We start from the raw sequence: 15,617 nt of genomic DNA, 5'->3' as shown, positions 1-15,617 counted from the left end.
CCAAACTTTGCCTCTAGAATGTGCATATGCATGGTCAGAAGTTTGCATTGAGGTAAGAACATTCTCACGTTAAGTTTAATTTTTATAAATACTGACTTATGCGTGAAAACTGGCGCATGCATGTTTTGGGGTCTATTTAGTGCATACACAATGGTTATAAATGAGGCCCCTTCTGATCCAGTCCGTGGATTTGGTCCCAGACGCTCCCCTTCTCATGTGATACTGAGCTCTGGAGTGAATCTAAGGACGAGGAACTCACCCCAATCTCACCCCACCCCTCCCCCTAAAAACACACACAGAGATCCCTCTCAACGCCCAGGCAGAAATTACTGTTGACCCCAGTTCTCAACACGCTGGAAGCTTCAGAGGTTCTCCCGTCAGTTGGAACAAAACTTCAAAGCACCAATTACCAGGCTCACTAGAGAAAACATGCAGCACTGACCACAAGGGAAAAGCAGTCCAACCTTTAGGAGACCATGTGGATATGATCATACTCCTCTTGTTTGCCCAAATATGTTGTGTTTGTCTCATCAATGATGTAATATATCCTTGAACCAGGAAGATGGGATGGCATCATTACTAAAAACAAGTTCACTCTCACACACAAATTCAACCCAACTCATACAAATCCCCCAGTTATACACACCCACCAAACATGACTGTACTGGTATTTGGGATGATAATAACATAGTTTTTAATATGGATGGGGAGTGTAGGGAGCATGCTATTAGGGGCGGTATGCTCTGTGTTTTCTCACCACACAGCCTGCAGTGGGAGAGAGAGGTTAGACTGATTAGATAAGAGCTGTGTACGCAAAGGGGCCTGCTGGGTTCACGTGAGGGGCTCCTGATGCAGCTGATAAAGACAACATCAGGAGAGGACTGACACAGCCACACCCTACAGACACTTGGACACAGCCTGCCTACAGTATGTAGCCAACTGCTCTGATCTGATTTTGCCGTATAGTAGGGCCTCATTCAGTGGTTGTCACATAATTTACATCTACTGAACATTCAATGCACCTGTCCAGTGCAGTGCAGTTATCATTCATATGGTGGTTATTATCATTGGGTAAAAATAATAAGAAAAACATAGTGTTTCTGAAAGTTACATTGCACAGAAATGACAACTTAAGATGTTGGGAAACTGTCTGTGTATTAGAGGAAGCAGTGTCCTTCCTAGGCATTATGGCAACATGGAACCTTGCATATGTACACTGCACCACTGTTCTTCCTCTTCTCGTCAGTTGCTCAATTGTTTCTCCCTACTCAAGTTCTATAAGTATTACCACAGAAGTCCTTTACAAACTATTGATATTTTCCAATATACTGCAAATGTATTGACATCAGCAACTTGTACGTGTCTCTTCCTGTAGTGACCTTATACCCCAATCACTCAGGCTTTTGACCATCAGTCCTGTGCACCTGATGGTCAGATAAGGACCATATCTGTGTCTGAATACACAACCTGCAGAGTGTCTTACTCATTCACACAGGAATGCATACTGCATGTTGACTTTGCCTGTCAAGTTTGATGTCTGTTAAGAATAGAGCAGGCAATCTTTTGTAACCCAGCTTTAATGACAGCAGAACTTCACCATACTTATATTTGATACATTTCCTCTCTCAGCTCGGTGTACGTGTGATTGAAATGACAGCTAAAGCATTGCTTTGATGTCAGGTTGTGTCTGTTTTCACAGTAGAGGAAGTTAGTACCTCAGTCCTTGACTCAAGTCACATGGTTTCTCAAATAGTAGTGCAACCTCAGCTCTGTCCTTATTGACTTCATGTTTAACATACTCAAAACAGACTCTAGGGTTTTTAAAGTATCCAAAAGGTAATACTCTCAAAAAGAGTGCCTATCCTTACTTCACCCCCACATATTTTTTTTGCAACTTCAAACAAAACCTGCCTGAGGTTCAACTTTGATGAAATGGGGGTTTTGCAGTCCGAAGGGTGTGAAGTCTCTCATGTTTAGTCATTATAGGGGTATCTGAAATTAAGTCTTTTCATCAGAGTGTAGTCTGTGAACTTACTTCCGGTTTTCAAAAAGTTTCTTGTGAGTTTTATTTTTTCCAATTTAAGAGCGTTTGGGTCTGGTAACCGTTTCTTAATTATTTTGTCTTGAAGTCAAAACTTGAAAATCAATAAGCTACCTTAAGGACTGTAGATAACCAACTTAAAGACTAATCTGCTAGTTAATTGCACAAGAAAATGTTCAAGAAACTGTATGCCTATGTTACACAACACTTATATTAACTGTTTGAAAAAATCCAGATGTTTTTCGTCTTGAACCAGAAGGAACGGCATGTTTCGGAACTCTATTGAGTCATGTTTAAAACTGAACAGAACATTTTATTTGGAAACCAAAATTGACACATTTTACAATATAGATGTGTTGCAGAGTTTGAGTGTTGTTATGGACTTTTTTTTCTTTCTTTTTTTTAAATGTGCAAAGCTCTTACAGAATGTTCAGTACCCACTTATTATACCAATCACCCCACCTAACACTGATTTCAGCATAGGCTATAAGAATCAGAGAAATCCTAATGGAAGATTTTCATCTGTGATGGAAAATAGACTATACTGTATTTGTAATTACAATAGGTAAGGGTTGAGTAATTCATGCACTAAGAAGTGCCATCCTGCTCTGTGGCAACATGGTTATGTGTCATTGTGCGCTCCCTTCCACCTTACTTGGTGCCCTTGAGCCTATGTGTCTATAATTTACAAAATTAAAATCAAATTGACCCCAACCCTGCTTTTATGGTATTCCTTGACCTCCATAAGATTTCTAACCTAACCCTAACCCAAACCCTAACCCATGAGTAAAAAAGAAAAAAAAGAAGAAACCTATTGAAGTTGTCCTGCATGGATTGTGTGTGGAGTTGCCTGCATGGTGCAGGATCTGCCGTCTGGGCTTCCGACCCTGCCCCCTGGATGAGCAGGAAACTGGCACTCCCCTGTGGGCGCCAACATCAGCATTGTGCTGTTTCCCTATAGTACTCTCTTATCTCCACACAGTATAAAACTTGAAAAACAGAGAGGCTTTTTGTTGCCTCAAGTCTACTACTGTCGGCAGTACAGCAATATTTTTGCAAATGATCTCAAGAAATTAGGCTGCACAACGTGTCTCTTTCTCGTAATACTTATTTTTATTTTTATTTATTTATTTTGTTTAAATCTCTCTACTATCCAGGAGTAAACAAAACACTTAACACTTCTCATCAACAAAAGCTTTCACATGAATATACAGCTGCTAAATAACTTTTATTTTTTCAAAAGCTGTAATCTGTGGCTTAAAACAGTGCAGTATTTGGAATCCTTTGTCAGTGCATTTTATTGTACGCTATCACATATAAGCACACTGTACAGTAAAGTAGCCAGTATGACTCAAGAACTCCTTAATGCACATTCAAGAACACATGATATGACCTTCTGTTTCATACATTACATTACATACATTATTCAATAGATCAATAATAATGTAACATAAATGACAGATGTAAAGAATCTCTATAGCTCGATATTACACAACTTTAATTAAATAGATGCTATTTTATAGTCAGCACCATGACTTACCATAAAAACAGATACATTGTAGCACTCATGTTAGCAGACATGCTCTCCAGTGATCAGAATAGATTACAGTAAATTTTTTTGGAAGTAACTTCTCTTGCACAATTATTGTGCAAAACACAATTGTATTCCACAATGTTAGTAAGTGGCAATATTACATCCACAAATGTGAACAAGAGGGGTCAAATGTTACAGTGTAGAGTGATAGATAATAGCATACTTTAAGGGGCATGGTCCATATTTTTGCCCTGAGATGAAGTCTAGAATCCTCCCTTAGCTGGCTCTTCAGCACTTCTAATGTTGCATTAAGGCTTACAAATCCACCCCACTACCATATTCACAGACCTTCTACCCTGTGTACTGCCACTACAACACCAGTGTCACACTGAAGATTCATTGTCACACTGAAGACTCATTGTGAAACACCTTGGCTTTGAGAGTCCTCAGATTGCAGTGGAGGTTGGAGCTGGTCTCTGACTGCAAGGCCTCTGAGAACTTGACATCATATGAACGGTTCACTTGAGACTTCCGCTTGATGGAGTTCTGAATGGTCTCTGAGGTGAAGTAGTAGACAATAGGGTCAAAGCAGCAATTGGACACAGCGATGCAGAGGGCGATGGGGTAGATCGTTCTGACTACTGACTCCACAAAACAGCCCTTGAGGGTTTTTGTGCGAACCAGGGCATAGAACACCAGGTTGACATTGTAGGGGATGAAACAGAAGCAGAAGATGAGGAGATGAACTATAATCATACGTAGGATCTTGGTTTTGTTGAGCTTGCCCCCGTGGCTGATGGTTTGGGGGCGACGCAGGGTCTGGAGCACCATGACGGAACATACCACATTGAGCAGTAGGGGGATAAGGAAGCCCACCGTTTCAATGAAGATCACCATCTTGGATAGGTGAGACTTCCACTGGGTGGAGGAGAAGTTCTCGAAGCAAAACCTGGCCGTGGTGTGGTTATTCTGGGGTGAGATGGTCTCTAGTTTAAACCCAGTGGGCAGACTCCCAGCTAGCACCAGCACCCAAACAGCCACACACACAATCTTAGCATTGCGTTTGGTCCTCAGTGTCCTCGAGCGTAGGGGGTACACAATGGCCAAAAAGCGGTCCACGCTAATACAGGTGAGAAAGAGGATGCTACCATACATGTTGGTGTAGAATAATGAGACAGAGAGCTTGCAGAGCACCCCTCCGAACGGCCAGTCTTGGTTGATGAAGTAGAAGACACGTAGGGGCAGTGTGAACACAAACAGCAGGTCAGATACCATCAGATTCATCATGTACGTCGTGGTCTCGTTGCGTAGCTTCAGAGAGCAGGTGAAGAGATACATGGCTGCTACATTGGTGATCAGTCCCACCACAAACACAATGCTAAACACAGTGCTGTACAGGGGATACTTGAATCCATCGTTCTTGGTGCAATTTGAATTGTCTGAATGGACGGTGATATTGCCCAATGTTGGGGTAATATTCTCCCCCAATTGCAGGGTAAAACTGTCTGCCAGCAGGGTAGTATTGTGCATTTTGGGCAGAAACAAGGGATCAGTGAGGGGCTGTCGTGTAAGAGCTATAGATAGAAAAGGTTTCCCTTAACTCTGAATCCACCATTAATGGGCAGTAACGCACAAAGCAGTTTCAATACAGGATGCCTTGAAAGACTGCACTGTCTGTCACCAGAGATGTCTGACCATTAAACACAAAGGTTTCATTCAATAGTCACTATCCACAGTAGTGAATAATTGCACATGATCAACATGTTTTCTTTGCCATCCTTGATGTGTGCCCTAGAGTTGTGTTGGGATTTAGCTCATGGTGAAATGACCTCTCCCCAAGAATGGGGAGCCAGGCTTCAGCTTCCTCTTCCCCTCCCCCTGCCCTCTCCCTCTCCCGGCCACCCTGCAGGACACCGGCCCCGAGGTTGGACTGGGAGCTTTACTTACTCAAGTCACACAAACTTGCCTCCTTTTTCATCCAGTCACTGAACACCAGTTCCTGAGTCCTCAGAGAGTACGGTTTGATATCCAAATCCACAGACGGCGTTTTCTTGATGATAAAAAATGTCCTCTCTCCTCCTCTAAAAGATAACCAACTCAGTCCTCCTCTTTGTCCTCTTTGTTTAGAAACAATCCCGGCTTCTCCTCAGGTTTTTCCAGTAGTAAAGGTTTACAGTTAACTCCGTAGTTGTGCTGGAATCACTGCAGAGATTCTAAAGTCCACCCCGTGCTTTCCCGAGAGTAGAGCTGGAGAGTGAGTTTTACTTCAGCTCTCTGTGTGTGTGACAATGTAAGTGAGTGTCTCGCTGTTGCTCACCAGAGTCTGTTTCCTGCTCTCCCTCCTTCTGCTTAGCTCTCTCTCTCTCTTGCTCTGTCTCTCTGTTACCTTTGTCTGTTCTTCCCTGTGACAGCCTCAAGGGTATTGTACAGCTCACACATTTAGAGAGGGGAAGAGAGACTGTGGTATAGGAACACTTACTTCTCCTTGCCGGTATCACTGCCAGTTTGTTTGTGGTTTGGGAAGAGGAGAGAGCACTTGTAGAGGCTCCACCCACCGTCTATCTGAAACTCCCCCTTCTCTTTGTCTTCTGTTACAGTGAGATATCAGGCTGAATGTTAAGGGAGATGGTCAGGAGTTTCATCTGAGAAGTTCACTCAACCCTTTCAAGAACACAGGTAGACTGTTTCAAAAAGGTCTACTGGGAAGTGTTGATTTTCTAAAAAGGGGCATTTAGACTGAGGTAGAATAAAGAGTTTTTTCGATTCAGTGGTCATTCTAATTCCTTTGTTAGTCAGCAGACTCTCAGGGCTCTTTAAACTGGAGTTCAACCTGTAATGTGGCAAGAATATTCAGTTCAGCTGAATTGATTAGTGGTTGAGAGGAACATCATGTTATTGCACACGGTTTCACAACAGTGATACTGACATGCTTTTGAGCTATTTGTTATCCTCAGTCATTTCAAACAAGACATGTTTTTAATTGACTCAACTGTTTAATTGACTCAAAAGTTTGTATCATACTTCTGATTTTCATTGTATTGAATTCCAACATTTCTGAGCAACTTAAAACCATTGCCATGAAATTTCAATTGACTATAGTATGCTACTATCTACTATCTAGGGAATACAGGATTATAATATCAGTTTAGCACAGCACTATCCCAAAAAATATGAATAGACTTCACAGAGAAATCCACATTAGACAAACAAATAAAGGAAAGCCTTGCAGACAATCTAAGAGTCAGTGGCTGTTTTATGACCATTGTCCCCCCTCTTCGTCAGTTTGCCATAAAATAAACACCATCAAGGCTATGGTGAAATGTTCTAGAAAAACAGAAACATTTTTTACCATTGTCCTTTGAACCGAAAGATTTTTCCATCTAGCACATAACAACAAGCTCTTCACATGCAAGTGTGTGGTCACTAAACAAGAACATGAATCCCAGGTCTGTTCTCATTTCTCACAATGCCAGGAAACTGTCAGCCACCCCCAAGGCCAAGACACAAGGGCCTCAAGTACAAAGGCATGGTTAAGAGAGGTAATCTCAATAGATGGATACTAAATTCTGTATAACACAAATTGAGATGTCAAGTCATCATTGGTGATTGAAACAAACTTTTCAAGAGGTCTCTCTAAGTTGCAAAATGTTTTCATATTAACCATTTAAAAAACTGCTATGATATAATAATATTATAATATAATATATGCCATTTAGCTGATGATACATGATATTCAAGTTATTGACCATCTGTAGAATGTGGTAATTGTTACTGGATATTGTTATTGTTTGTTTTGGGGTAATCACAGTAAGGTCAGGTTCTGTTTATATTACAAACAAAGCTAGAATGTACAGGGTCACCCAGTTGACTGGTACCGCCAGTGCATAGAATGTGTGGAATTTAAAAGCCTACTTTGGAGTTCTCTCATCATTGTATATATAAATGTTATTTTAAAAGCATGATGATACAAACTTTGATATTAATTTTGTATCAAGTGCAGGCAGTATGTTAATGTACCAATGTGATAACTTATTATTTATGTTTCACCATAAGCAAGTGAGAGTTAAAATAAGATTTGTGTGGGCTCTTTTGAGATACTACGCAGAAAATAGCACATGCAGAATACTGTGACAGCTGACAGGAAACAGAGGCTCTTGTTTCTAAATTCTGCAAACTGTCACTATAGTATTTGAGATCACATGTCATGCTATGTCACCCACCTCTTTCTCTACGAAGTTTGCAACTTTTGAAAATGAGATTTTCATGGTTGTTAGTGAAACTAACTGTATTCATAAAACTTAGAAGATGCTTTGGATATTGACCATGTCACATTTCTTTTGTTTTATGTCAGTTACTGTATAACAGCCTCAAACCGGTTTTACAATCACGCTAGTGCTTTTTCTAGACTTCTACGTGTTTCTTTGATTTAATTACCATTTTGAGAACGAACAAGAGCATACAGTGCAATATATTAAGTTACATTGGTGTTCTGCTGTAGAGTGTGTTTTCTCATTGGATAGTGAGCAGACTGAGTCCTTGGGGCAGACTGAGTCCTTGGGGTATACAACATACAAGTATTTCAACATACCTGGATATCTATCTACTACTGGTATTTAGATTGAGTTCTAGAGAAGCTTTAAGCAGCAGCTGTTAAGCTCTGGATGGGCTAGCACTGCAGTGAAATCCTGCAGTATGTGTTGGTGGGTTAGAGGCAGTGTCTGTTGTAGTGGAACCACAGTAACACTTATTACAGCAAAGTAGCCATCAGTGGGGAAACACAGGGTGGCTCTGATCAAGGGAAGAGCAAACCAGTTTTCGGCAGACAGCAGACAGTTAACAAGATGAAGCACATTAATCCTCTCACAGCCTCTTTCCCCTATACTGATATCCTCTTTTATAGAAAAAACGTTTCTATAAAGCCCAGAGCAAAAACAAAGCAATGCATACATTTAGTGTGAAACAATTAAGAATTAGTGCAGCACTACTGCTTCAAAAATCTCATGCAAAGAACCGAATAAATGCTTATTAGAAAATACAATTTGTGTTAACATTATTATATTGATACATTTTCCACTGATATGTTTTCCATAGAATGTATTTTCAATCACAGATGGACCTGGATCCAAGCTTGAACTATCCATGTACTCAGGGATCTCAATTAAATAAGTCTGGTGCCAGTATCTCCACAGTTGGTCGATGATGTTTAATGGGCCCCATCTTGCTCTAATTAACAGCTCTGGGGAAATAGTGTAACAACCTCTAAAGAAGTAAAGGAGATCTCCATATGAGAATGTATTCATTTTAGAAAGGCTGTCCAAACTGTTGCCACAGGGACCTGAGACCACCATTATCAATATTGCTATCAAAGAGAAAATGCTTTTACTGACAGCAAGGTTAGCCATTACTATTTCTATAAGGTGTGAACCTCTGTAACAGTCATCATAATATCAGTTATTTAAAGAAAAAAAATACTAAAACAAAATTGTCACAAGAAAACAATGCCTTAAGGACATGTTAATATTACACCATGATTGTTACGGTCCCTCTCCCTAACCTATCCTCTGGCACCACCTTGAGGCCCCAGCGATCATCACTGGAGTGTCCACCTCCCAGTCGACAGCGCACCTGTTTCCTATCTCCACTTAGCACACCTGCGACCCATTCCCAATCACCCTCCTATTAGAACCCTGCCCAGTCTTCACTCCAGCACCAGAACGTACTGTGTCTATGGTAACCTTCCCAGTAACCCGCATTACGCTTCAAGCCATTTGATATCCTCCTGTGTTCCTTGTGTTTGTTTGTGTTTCACCGTGTTCTCCTGTGCCTCCCCAGAACCCTCGTATTCCCTTGGACTCCCTCGTAATCCCACGGACCTACCCCTACCCCTCTGTACTACTGGATCTCCTGCTACGGAACCCTGGACTGGACCCCGACGACTCTCTCCTGGATCATCCCTCTCCCACCGACCTCTCTCCGCTATTGGACCTCCCACTGCTGAACCCTGGACCGGACCCTGACGACCCCTTTTGGATTATCCTTCTTTCCCTTACCCCTCTCCCTATTATTATTATTATTATTATTATTATTATTATCATTAAATACGCTTTCGGGCTATTCTACTCTCTCTGTGTGTGCCATCATTCTGGTTCTTCAGACGTTCACTCGTAACAATGATATCCCTTGTGCGGTCACCCAAATGCCCCAAAAGCCATGACAACTTCCTCATTTCAACATCCGTTAAAAATGGCAAACAGTTGCCTCTCCATTCATGGCCAAGTCCCCCCCACGCTCTCTATATCCCTTAGATCCTAGACCCAGTTTTCCTTGCATACAAATTAAGCAGTGATTATGACAGTCCAGGGAGACCCCAAATAACAAATTTCTGAAGAAAAAAATTCAGTTTTTTTGTATGCAAAAATTTGACTTTTTACTAATATAGGCAATTAACACTCCCATATACTGTATGTGTGATAAAGAGATCCAGACTCTAAATGTAAGATTTCATTCAGCTTTTGAGCCACAAAAATGAATGAAAGCTTATGCAAAGCATGAAAGTGTGATGACAGTCCTTAATGCCCAATGTTGCATCTATGCAACATTTACATTTCATATGACTATACATTCTTGAAGGTGTGGTATTAGCCCCAGTCTTAACATCAGAAATGGGTTTCACTTCAATAGCCAATCACCCTTAGTTCTTGTCTGTTTAGCCACACAGACGATATATGCAGTAAAAATAAATGTGCATCCATACATGATTCATAGTTCTGAGGTAGCCTAGTTACCTAGCAAGCTGGTAATTGGAACATAAATTGATTTGAAAGCTGTCGTCTGCAAGCTCGCCAACTATTTGAATTAGCCACTACTTCCTATTGGGATACATGCAGGATAGATAGATAGATAGATAGATAGATAGATTGTATGACCCTGGGGTAGCTCAGTAGAGTGGGTAGAGAGTGGTTGGTTGAGTTGGTTGGTTTAGTGGTTGACAGTGGGGTAAAACTGGTAGCCAAGAAAGTGCATTGTGTAATCATTCTAAGAATGTGTGCTGCAGGTCTCATGCTGTTTTTATTCAAGAGTCTAAAAAGTTTCAGTTGCAGTAATAATGGTGGCTCTCAGAATGTTGGCCTAAATCAACATTCCACCATGTTAACCGGATGAGAGGTTTTGGAGTTACAAAAAGCTTATTACTTTAAAAAGTTATAGATATACAGTTGGAAAGATAGAGGGTTAAATAGATAGTATGTTAGAAGGTGATAGATAGATAAATAGATAGATAGGATGAGCCTGTCTAGTTCAGAGGAGTGGGTAGAGAGGTGGTTGGTTGTCATAGCAACGTGAGTTAGACCTCTCTGCACACTTTAAAGTGGATTGGTGTGACTAGTTTAACAGTTGTAGGAGGAGTTGCAGGTGAAGAATTATAATTATAATAAGTATGTTGAAGAACAATAGTTGGATTTGCTGAAGCAAGCCCACCTAACAACATTGTATTGTTATTTCAGAACTGAAACATATCACATCAGGTTCAGTGATTACATCTCCTGTGCGCCAGTGTTTGGTCTTGGAATATGTAGTTGTGGGGAAAGCGAGAAAATTAGTAAATAAATTAGTAAATTAGTAAATTTTATTATGGTAGATTTAGTTTGACAACCAAATATCTGTATTTAGTCCGGTGCCTTAGCTAAAAAAAACGTTATGTGGCGGATTAAAGCATGAAAATTGGTACAGTTATTCCTTAGGTAAAATAAAAACATCCTAGAAGGGGTTCCCAATTTAATCCAACGCGTGAAGTTAGTTATAAGGAAAATTCAAAATGGCCGCTCAAATATATTGTAATTATCCCTAGTGCTATTCAAACTACTTAATTAAGTCCAAATATCATAAAATAATATGTCAAATAACATCTTATATCTTTCTTTAGTTTTCATTTTAGGTTAATAAAATCGACATGCTCCTCATCATGTCTGAAACTAATATAAAATTGCGGACAAGCTCAAAACCTAGCTACTTTCTTGAGCTCATGCGCAATGCATTTTAAATTTGATGAGATGGATGTTTTGGTGACAGCTGTGCAGGCGAGGAAAGACGTGCTGTTCGGAAGATTCTCCCAATTTATTACACTTAAAGAAAAAGATAATAAATGGGCCAAGGTGGCAGAGGTATGTGGAAACCCTAGATCGATACAGTATCGTTTGTGAGTTTGTGGTGATTAGTGCAAAAATAGTCATGTTATAATGAATCAAATGAGGCTTTAACAATACTGTAAACTTATACAATTATTACAAGGCAAATACATCATAGAAAAATGTTACATTCTACCTTCATGGTAAATGATAGAAAGAGAGAGATGTAGAGAGAGAGAGAAATTGTCACTTTTACAGTACTCACCTGTTCAGCTGAGACCACACACCAAGACATAGAGAAATAATCTGTCTCTCAGCTTCTGTCCTTATACCCAACATCCAGTATGTGGCTGAATGAGACTGATTATCCTTGCTAGCGCCATCTGTAGCTAGTTATGTGAGTTTTGTATTACTGTGTTGACGGCTGTGGTGGAAGAGGGGTGTGAAAGAAGTGTAGCATCTGAAATCCATACCACTTCGCCCCCTGATATAGTGACACTGCCACCTGGTAATGTGCTGAATTGTTGGACTATTCAATAAAATACCTTTGCATTCTAGATCTTAGTTTCATCTGTACATTACAAAAAAGTATATTCTTCTAATCATTTTGTTGGTTAATAAATGTATTCCACAGCAAAGGAAAAAAACATTCAGGAGGTGCTGCTGGACATAGAGCAGGAGAAGCTGCAGTTGCACAGGGAGAGCCTACAATTGCAGGAGCAGTTGGAGCTGGAGAGGGAGAAACTGGCAATCAAGAAAAGGTTAATGCAGTTTGCAGAGAGTGCCAAATTGAACTTTTATTAGATAGTTCGGTGGTTGACATGAGTTTGGATTTATTTGATTTTGTTTTATATGAATAAATGAATGAATATATAGGCTATCAAAACAATATTTAATTTAACATTTGGTTATCAATTAAGTGGTCTGTGTGTGCATCTATGTGTAATGATGTCTGTTGTGGACAGCATGCCTAATTGTATGTAAAATAAGTGTTGATGAGTGTGTTTCCAATGTAGTTGTTATCTTCATGTACAATTTGGATGTCTGGGTTGTCTCCCGGCAGTTCAGGCCCTGTACAGGACCCCGGACCAACCCTCTGACTAACAGGTATGGACCTCAGCCTGCAGGGTCTTACCCTGTGAGCTGCTTCCAAAAAAAGGTCCTGTGTAGGTTGGTGTGGATTAGACTCACTCCGCTTGTTAACAGTCCACGTCCCATAGTTCCTCCATTGACTTCCTTTACCCACTTCAGTTGAACTGAAAACTCCCCCGAAAACCGTACACAGAAGTGGGTAACCTCTATGGTTAACGACTGCTCTAATCTGATATGAGTGCAAGTTGGTGTGGTTGCAGAAAGGTATTTATCGGTAAGTACAATTTACCCAAAGGAGGTAATAATGGGCTAGATATAACCATTCAGATCCTATGATGAAATATGCACAGTAATCTATAACCTTTTATGTCACCAGGAGGAGGTAAAATACTTATGATGAATGGAATAATACAATCAAAATGAAAATTAAGAAGTGAGTTTAGAAAACTGTTACTTTGAAAACTGTGAACTAGTAACTGTTACTTTTAGATTTTTAATAATGGCTTATAGCATTGCAGCATAGCTAATTTATCATATAAATGGGTTAGAGACAGAATTAAAATGTTAAAATGATAAAAATATAAAAATGATAGAAATCAGAAAAGAATATATCTCTACCTCTTTCCCTACTCTGCCTGATCTACTTGTCTGTGAAATTTAGAGAAGTCCCAGTTCCGCTCCATCGAGTGAAGCCGGTTCCTCTTTCCGCCACGGCTGTGGTAAAGAGCCAGAGCTATACTCCCCCGGCCGAGGGACTCTGATTCCCGCAGAGTGTCTCAGCTTTGCCCCTTGAAACTGCTTTGCCAGTCTCAGCTTTTCCTTGGTGCCCCAGTGTATGAGTGCCCCAGACTGCAGTGGTTTTCACCCTGCACTCTGTTCCAACTGCCCCAGTGAATAATGCAAATATAATGCCCCAGACTACAGTGGTTTTCACCCTGCACTCTGTTCCAACTGCCCCCGTGAATAATGCAAATATGCCCCAGACTGCAGTGGTTTTCACCCTGCACTCTGTTCCAACTGCCCCCGTGAATAATGCAAATATGCCCCAGACTGCAGTCCCGTCTTACTCACAACCACAGCCTCAAACAACTAAGGACGATGCCTAGTGCTGAGAGAGGAACAGTGGAGTTTTCAGAGTGTGGTCAAGGGTGCCCCGTCCCTAACAGCAACCCAGCGGCGAAACCGGGAGTCAGGATTTGATCAGAGTGTGGGCCCCGGCCACGGTCAACCTCTTGGGCACCAGACTATGAGAGCTCCAGTTTCACCCCGGTGTAAGGTATCCAACACACTCCCTCCTGCTCCGGTTCTTCAGGTTTTAACGCTCCTCAGCGGGGAATGACCGAAGTACTGCTCCGGGGAGCTCTTCTTATACTCTGTTTCTGATCCAAAACTCCTTCCATATGATCCTTCCATATGAAACAACATAGTAATCACTCATCTCAATAGATCAGTAGTAGATCACCAGTAAATCACTCTATACTTCACATTGTTACTCTTAACCATTCTTATCGTTCTCATACTTGATTATGGACACAGTAGTACTTCTTGTTGGGGATTCCCACTACCTGACCTACTTCACCCCGTAGGCCTTACACAATAACCCCTTTTATGCAGTGTTAAGACCTTGTATCATCAAAAATAAACTTCAGTAATATAGTATCATACTTCAGTAATCATCCCTGAGTAAGATTACACAATCAAACCTTGGTATTCTTATATTCTTAGCACTTTCATTGGTAGCATGCCGTCATCATAATGAGGCCTATGCAGATATGTTGACACGGGGTCCTACACTCACATTCCAGTTCCTCTTATGCAGTTATGCAGTTACACATATTTGATTCAACTTATCATTTATAGCAGTTATGCAGTTACACATATTTTAATCAACTTATCATTTATAGCAGTTATGCAGTTACACCTATTTTAATCAACTTATCATTCAGGGATCCTGGAGTGTAGAGCTGACGAACAGCTCCATCCCCTCTTCCTCCAGTGTTGGCATCTCCAGCTGTGGTAGGGACAGCTCGTAGAGTAGATCAAAGAAGTTGACCTCGCAGGACAATTCCCCAGCGGCCGGTGGAGAGCTTAGCAGTAAGGTCTCCATTTCTAGAGTAAGGATCGGCATTTGGTCATCCTCCTGTTGCACCCGTTCGAGGGATAGATTGAAGATAAAAACTGTTTCAGGAACATCCTCAGCCGCGGTGTCCCTCGTCAGGTTGGGCCCCCAACTGCTAAGCTTTTTCTCTTTCTCGCCATGTCGTGGTGATTCACCAAGGTTGCTCTCAAACCTCGGGCCAATCCTGCCGTGCTTAACTGGGTAACGTTGGGAATGGTGTTTAGGCCGGGGAAAGGCCATACTAGACTCGCCCTTGGCGACAGGGTCAGGAAGGTTGGCCATTCGGACTACTGCTTGATGAACAAGACAACCTTTTGAGGGGCATATTACAGGTAGCTCCCACTCATCTCATGGCATCGCCATCGTAAATGTGAGAAAAGAGGAGATAATAAAATAATGTAGCATCCTACTTACATAGGCCTTCACAAATGTCACTTACAGTAGGCAGAAGTTAAGAAAGTCCCCAATGGTGTGACGATGTCGCGGGAGCCTTGACTACTGCAACGCACTCTTGGCCGAGTTCCCCGCCTCCACCATCAGACCTCTGCAGCTCATCCAGAATGTGCTGCCCGTCTCATGTTCAATGTTCATGTTCATGTTCTCCCCAAATTATGTCACTCTCCTTCACACCCTCCACTGGCTCCCGATAACAGCTCACATCAGATTCAAGACCCTGGTGCTCGCCTACCGGGTGGCAAAGGGAACAGC

At 41.3% G+C, this 15,617-nt stretch overlaps 1 protein-coding gene across 1 annotated transcript; it reads right to left on the bottom strand.

The window, feature by feature from the left end:
* Positions 1-3,157: 3,157 nt before the first annotated feature.
* On the bottom strand, positions 3,158-5,426 carry lpar6a (lysophosphatidic acid receptor 6a). Its single transcript, XM_083695222.1, has one exon. The coding sequence runs from the start codon at positions 5,103-5,105 to the stop codon at positions 3,978-3,980; it is 1,128 nt and encodes a 375-aa protein (XP_083551348.1). The 5' UTR covers positions 5,106-5,426; the 3' UTR covers positions 3,158-3,977.
* Positions 5,427-15,617: the final 10,191 nt, after the last annotated feature.

Source organism: Argentina silus (assembly GCF_951799395.1).
Source record: "Argentina silus genome assembly, chromosome: X".
In the NCBI taxonomy this organism is placed as follows: Eukaryota; Metazoa; Chordata; class Actinopteri; order Argentiniformes; family Argentinidae; genus Argentina; species Argentina silus.
The sequence above is the reverse complement of the archived record's forward strand: the minus strand, read 5'-3'. Positions and strand labels throughout refer to the sequence as shown.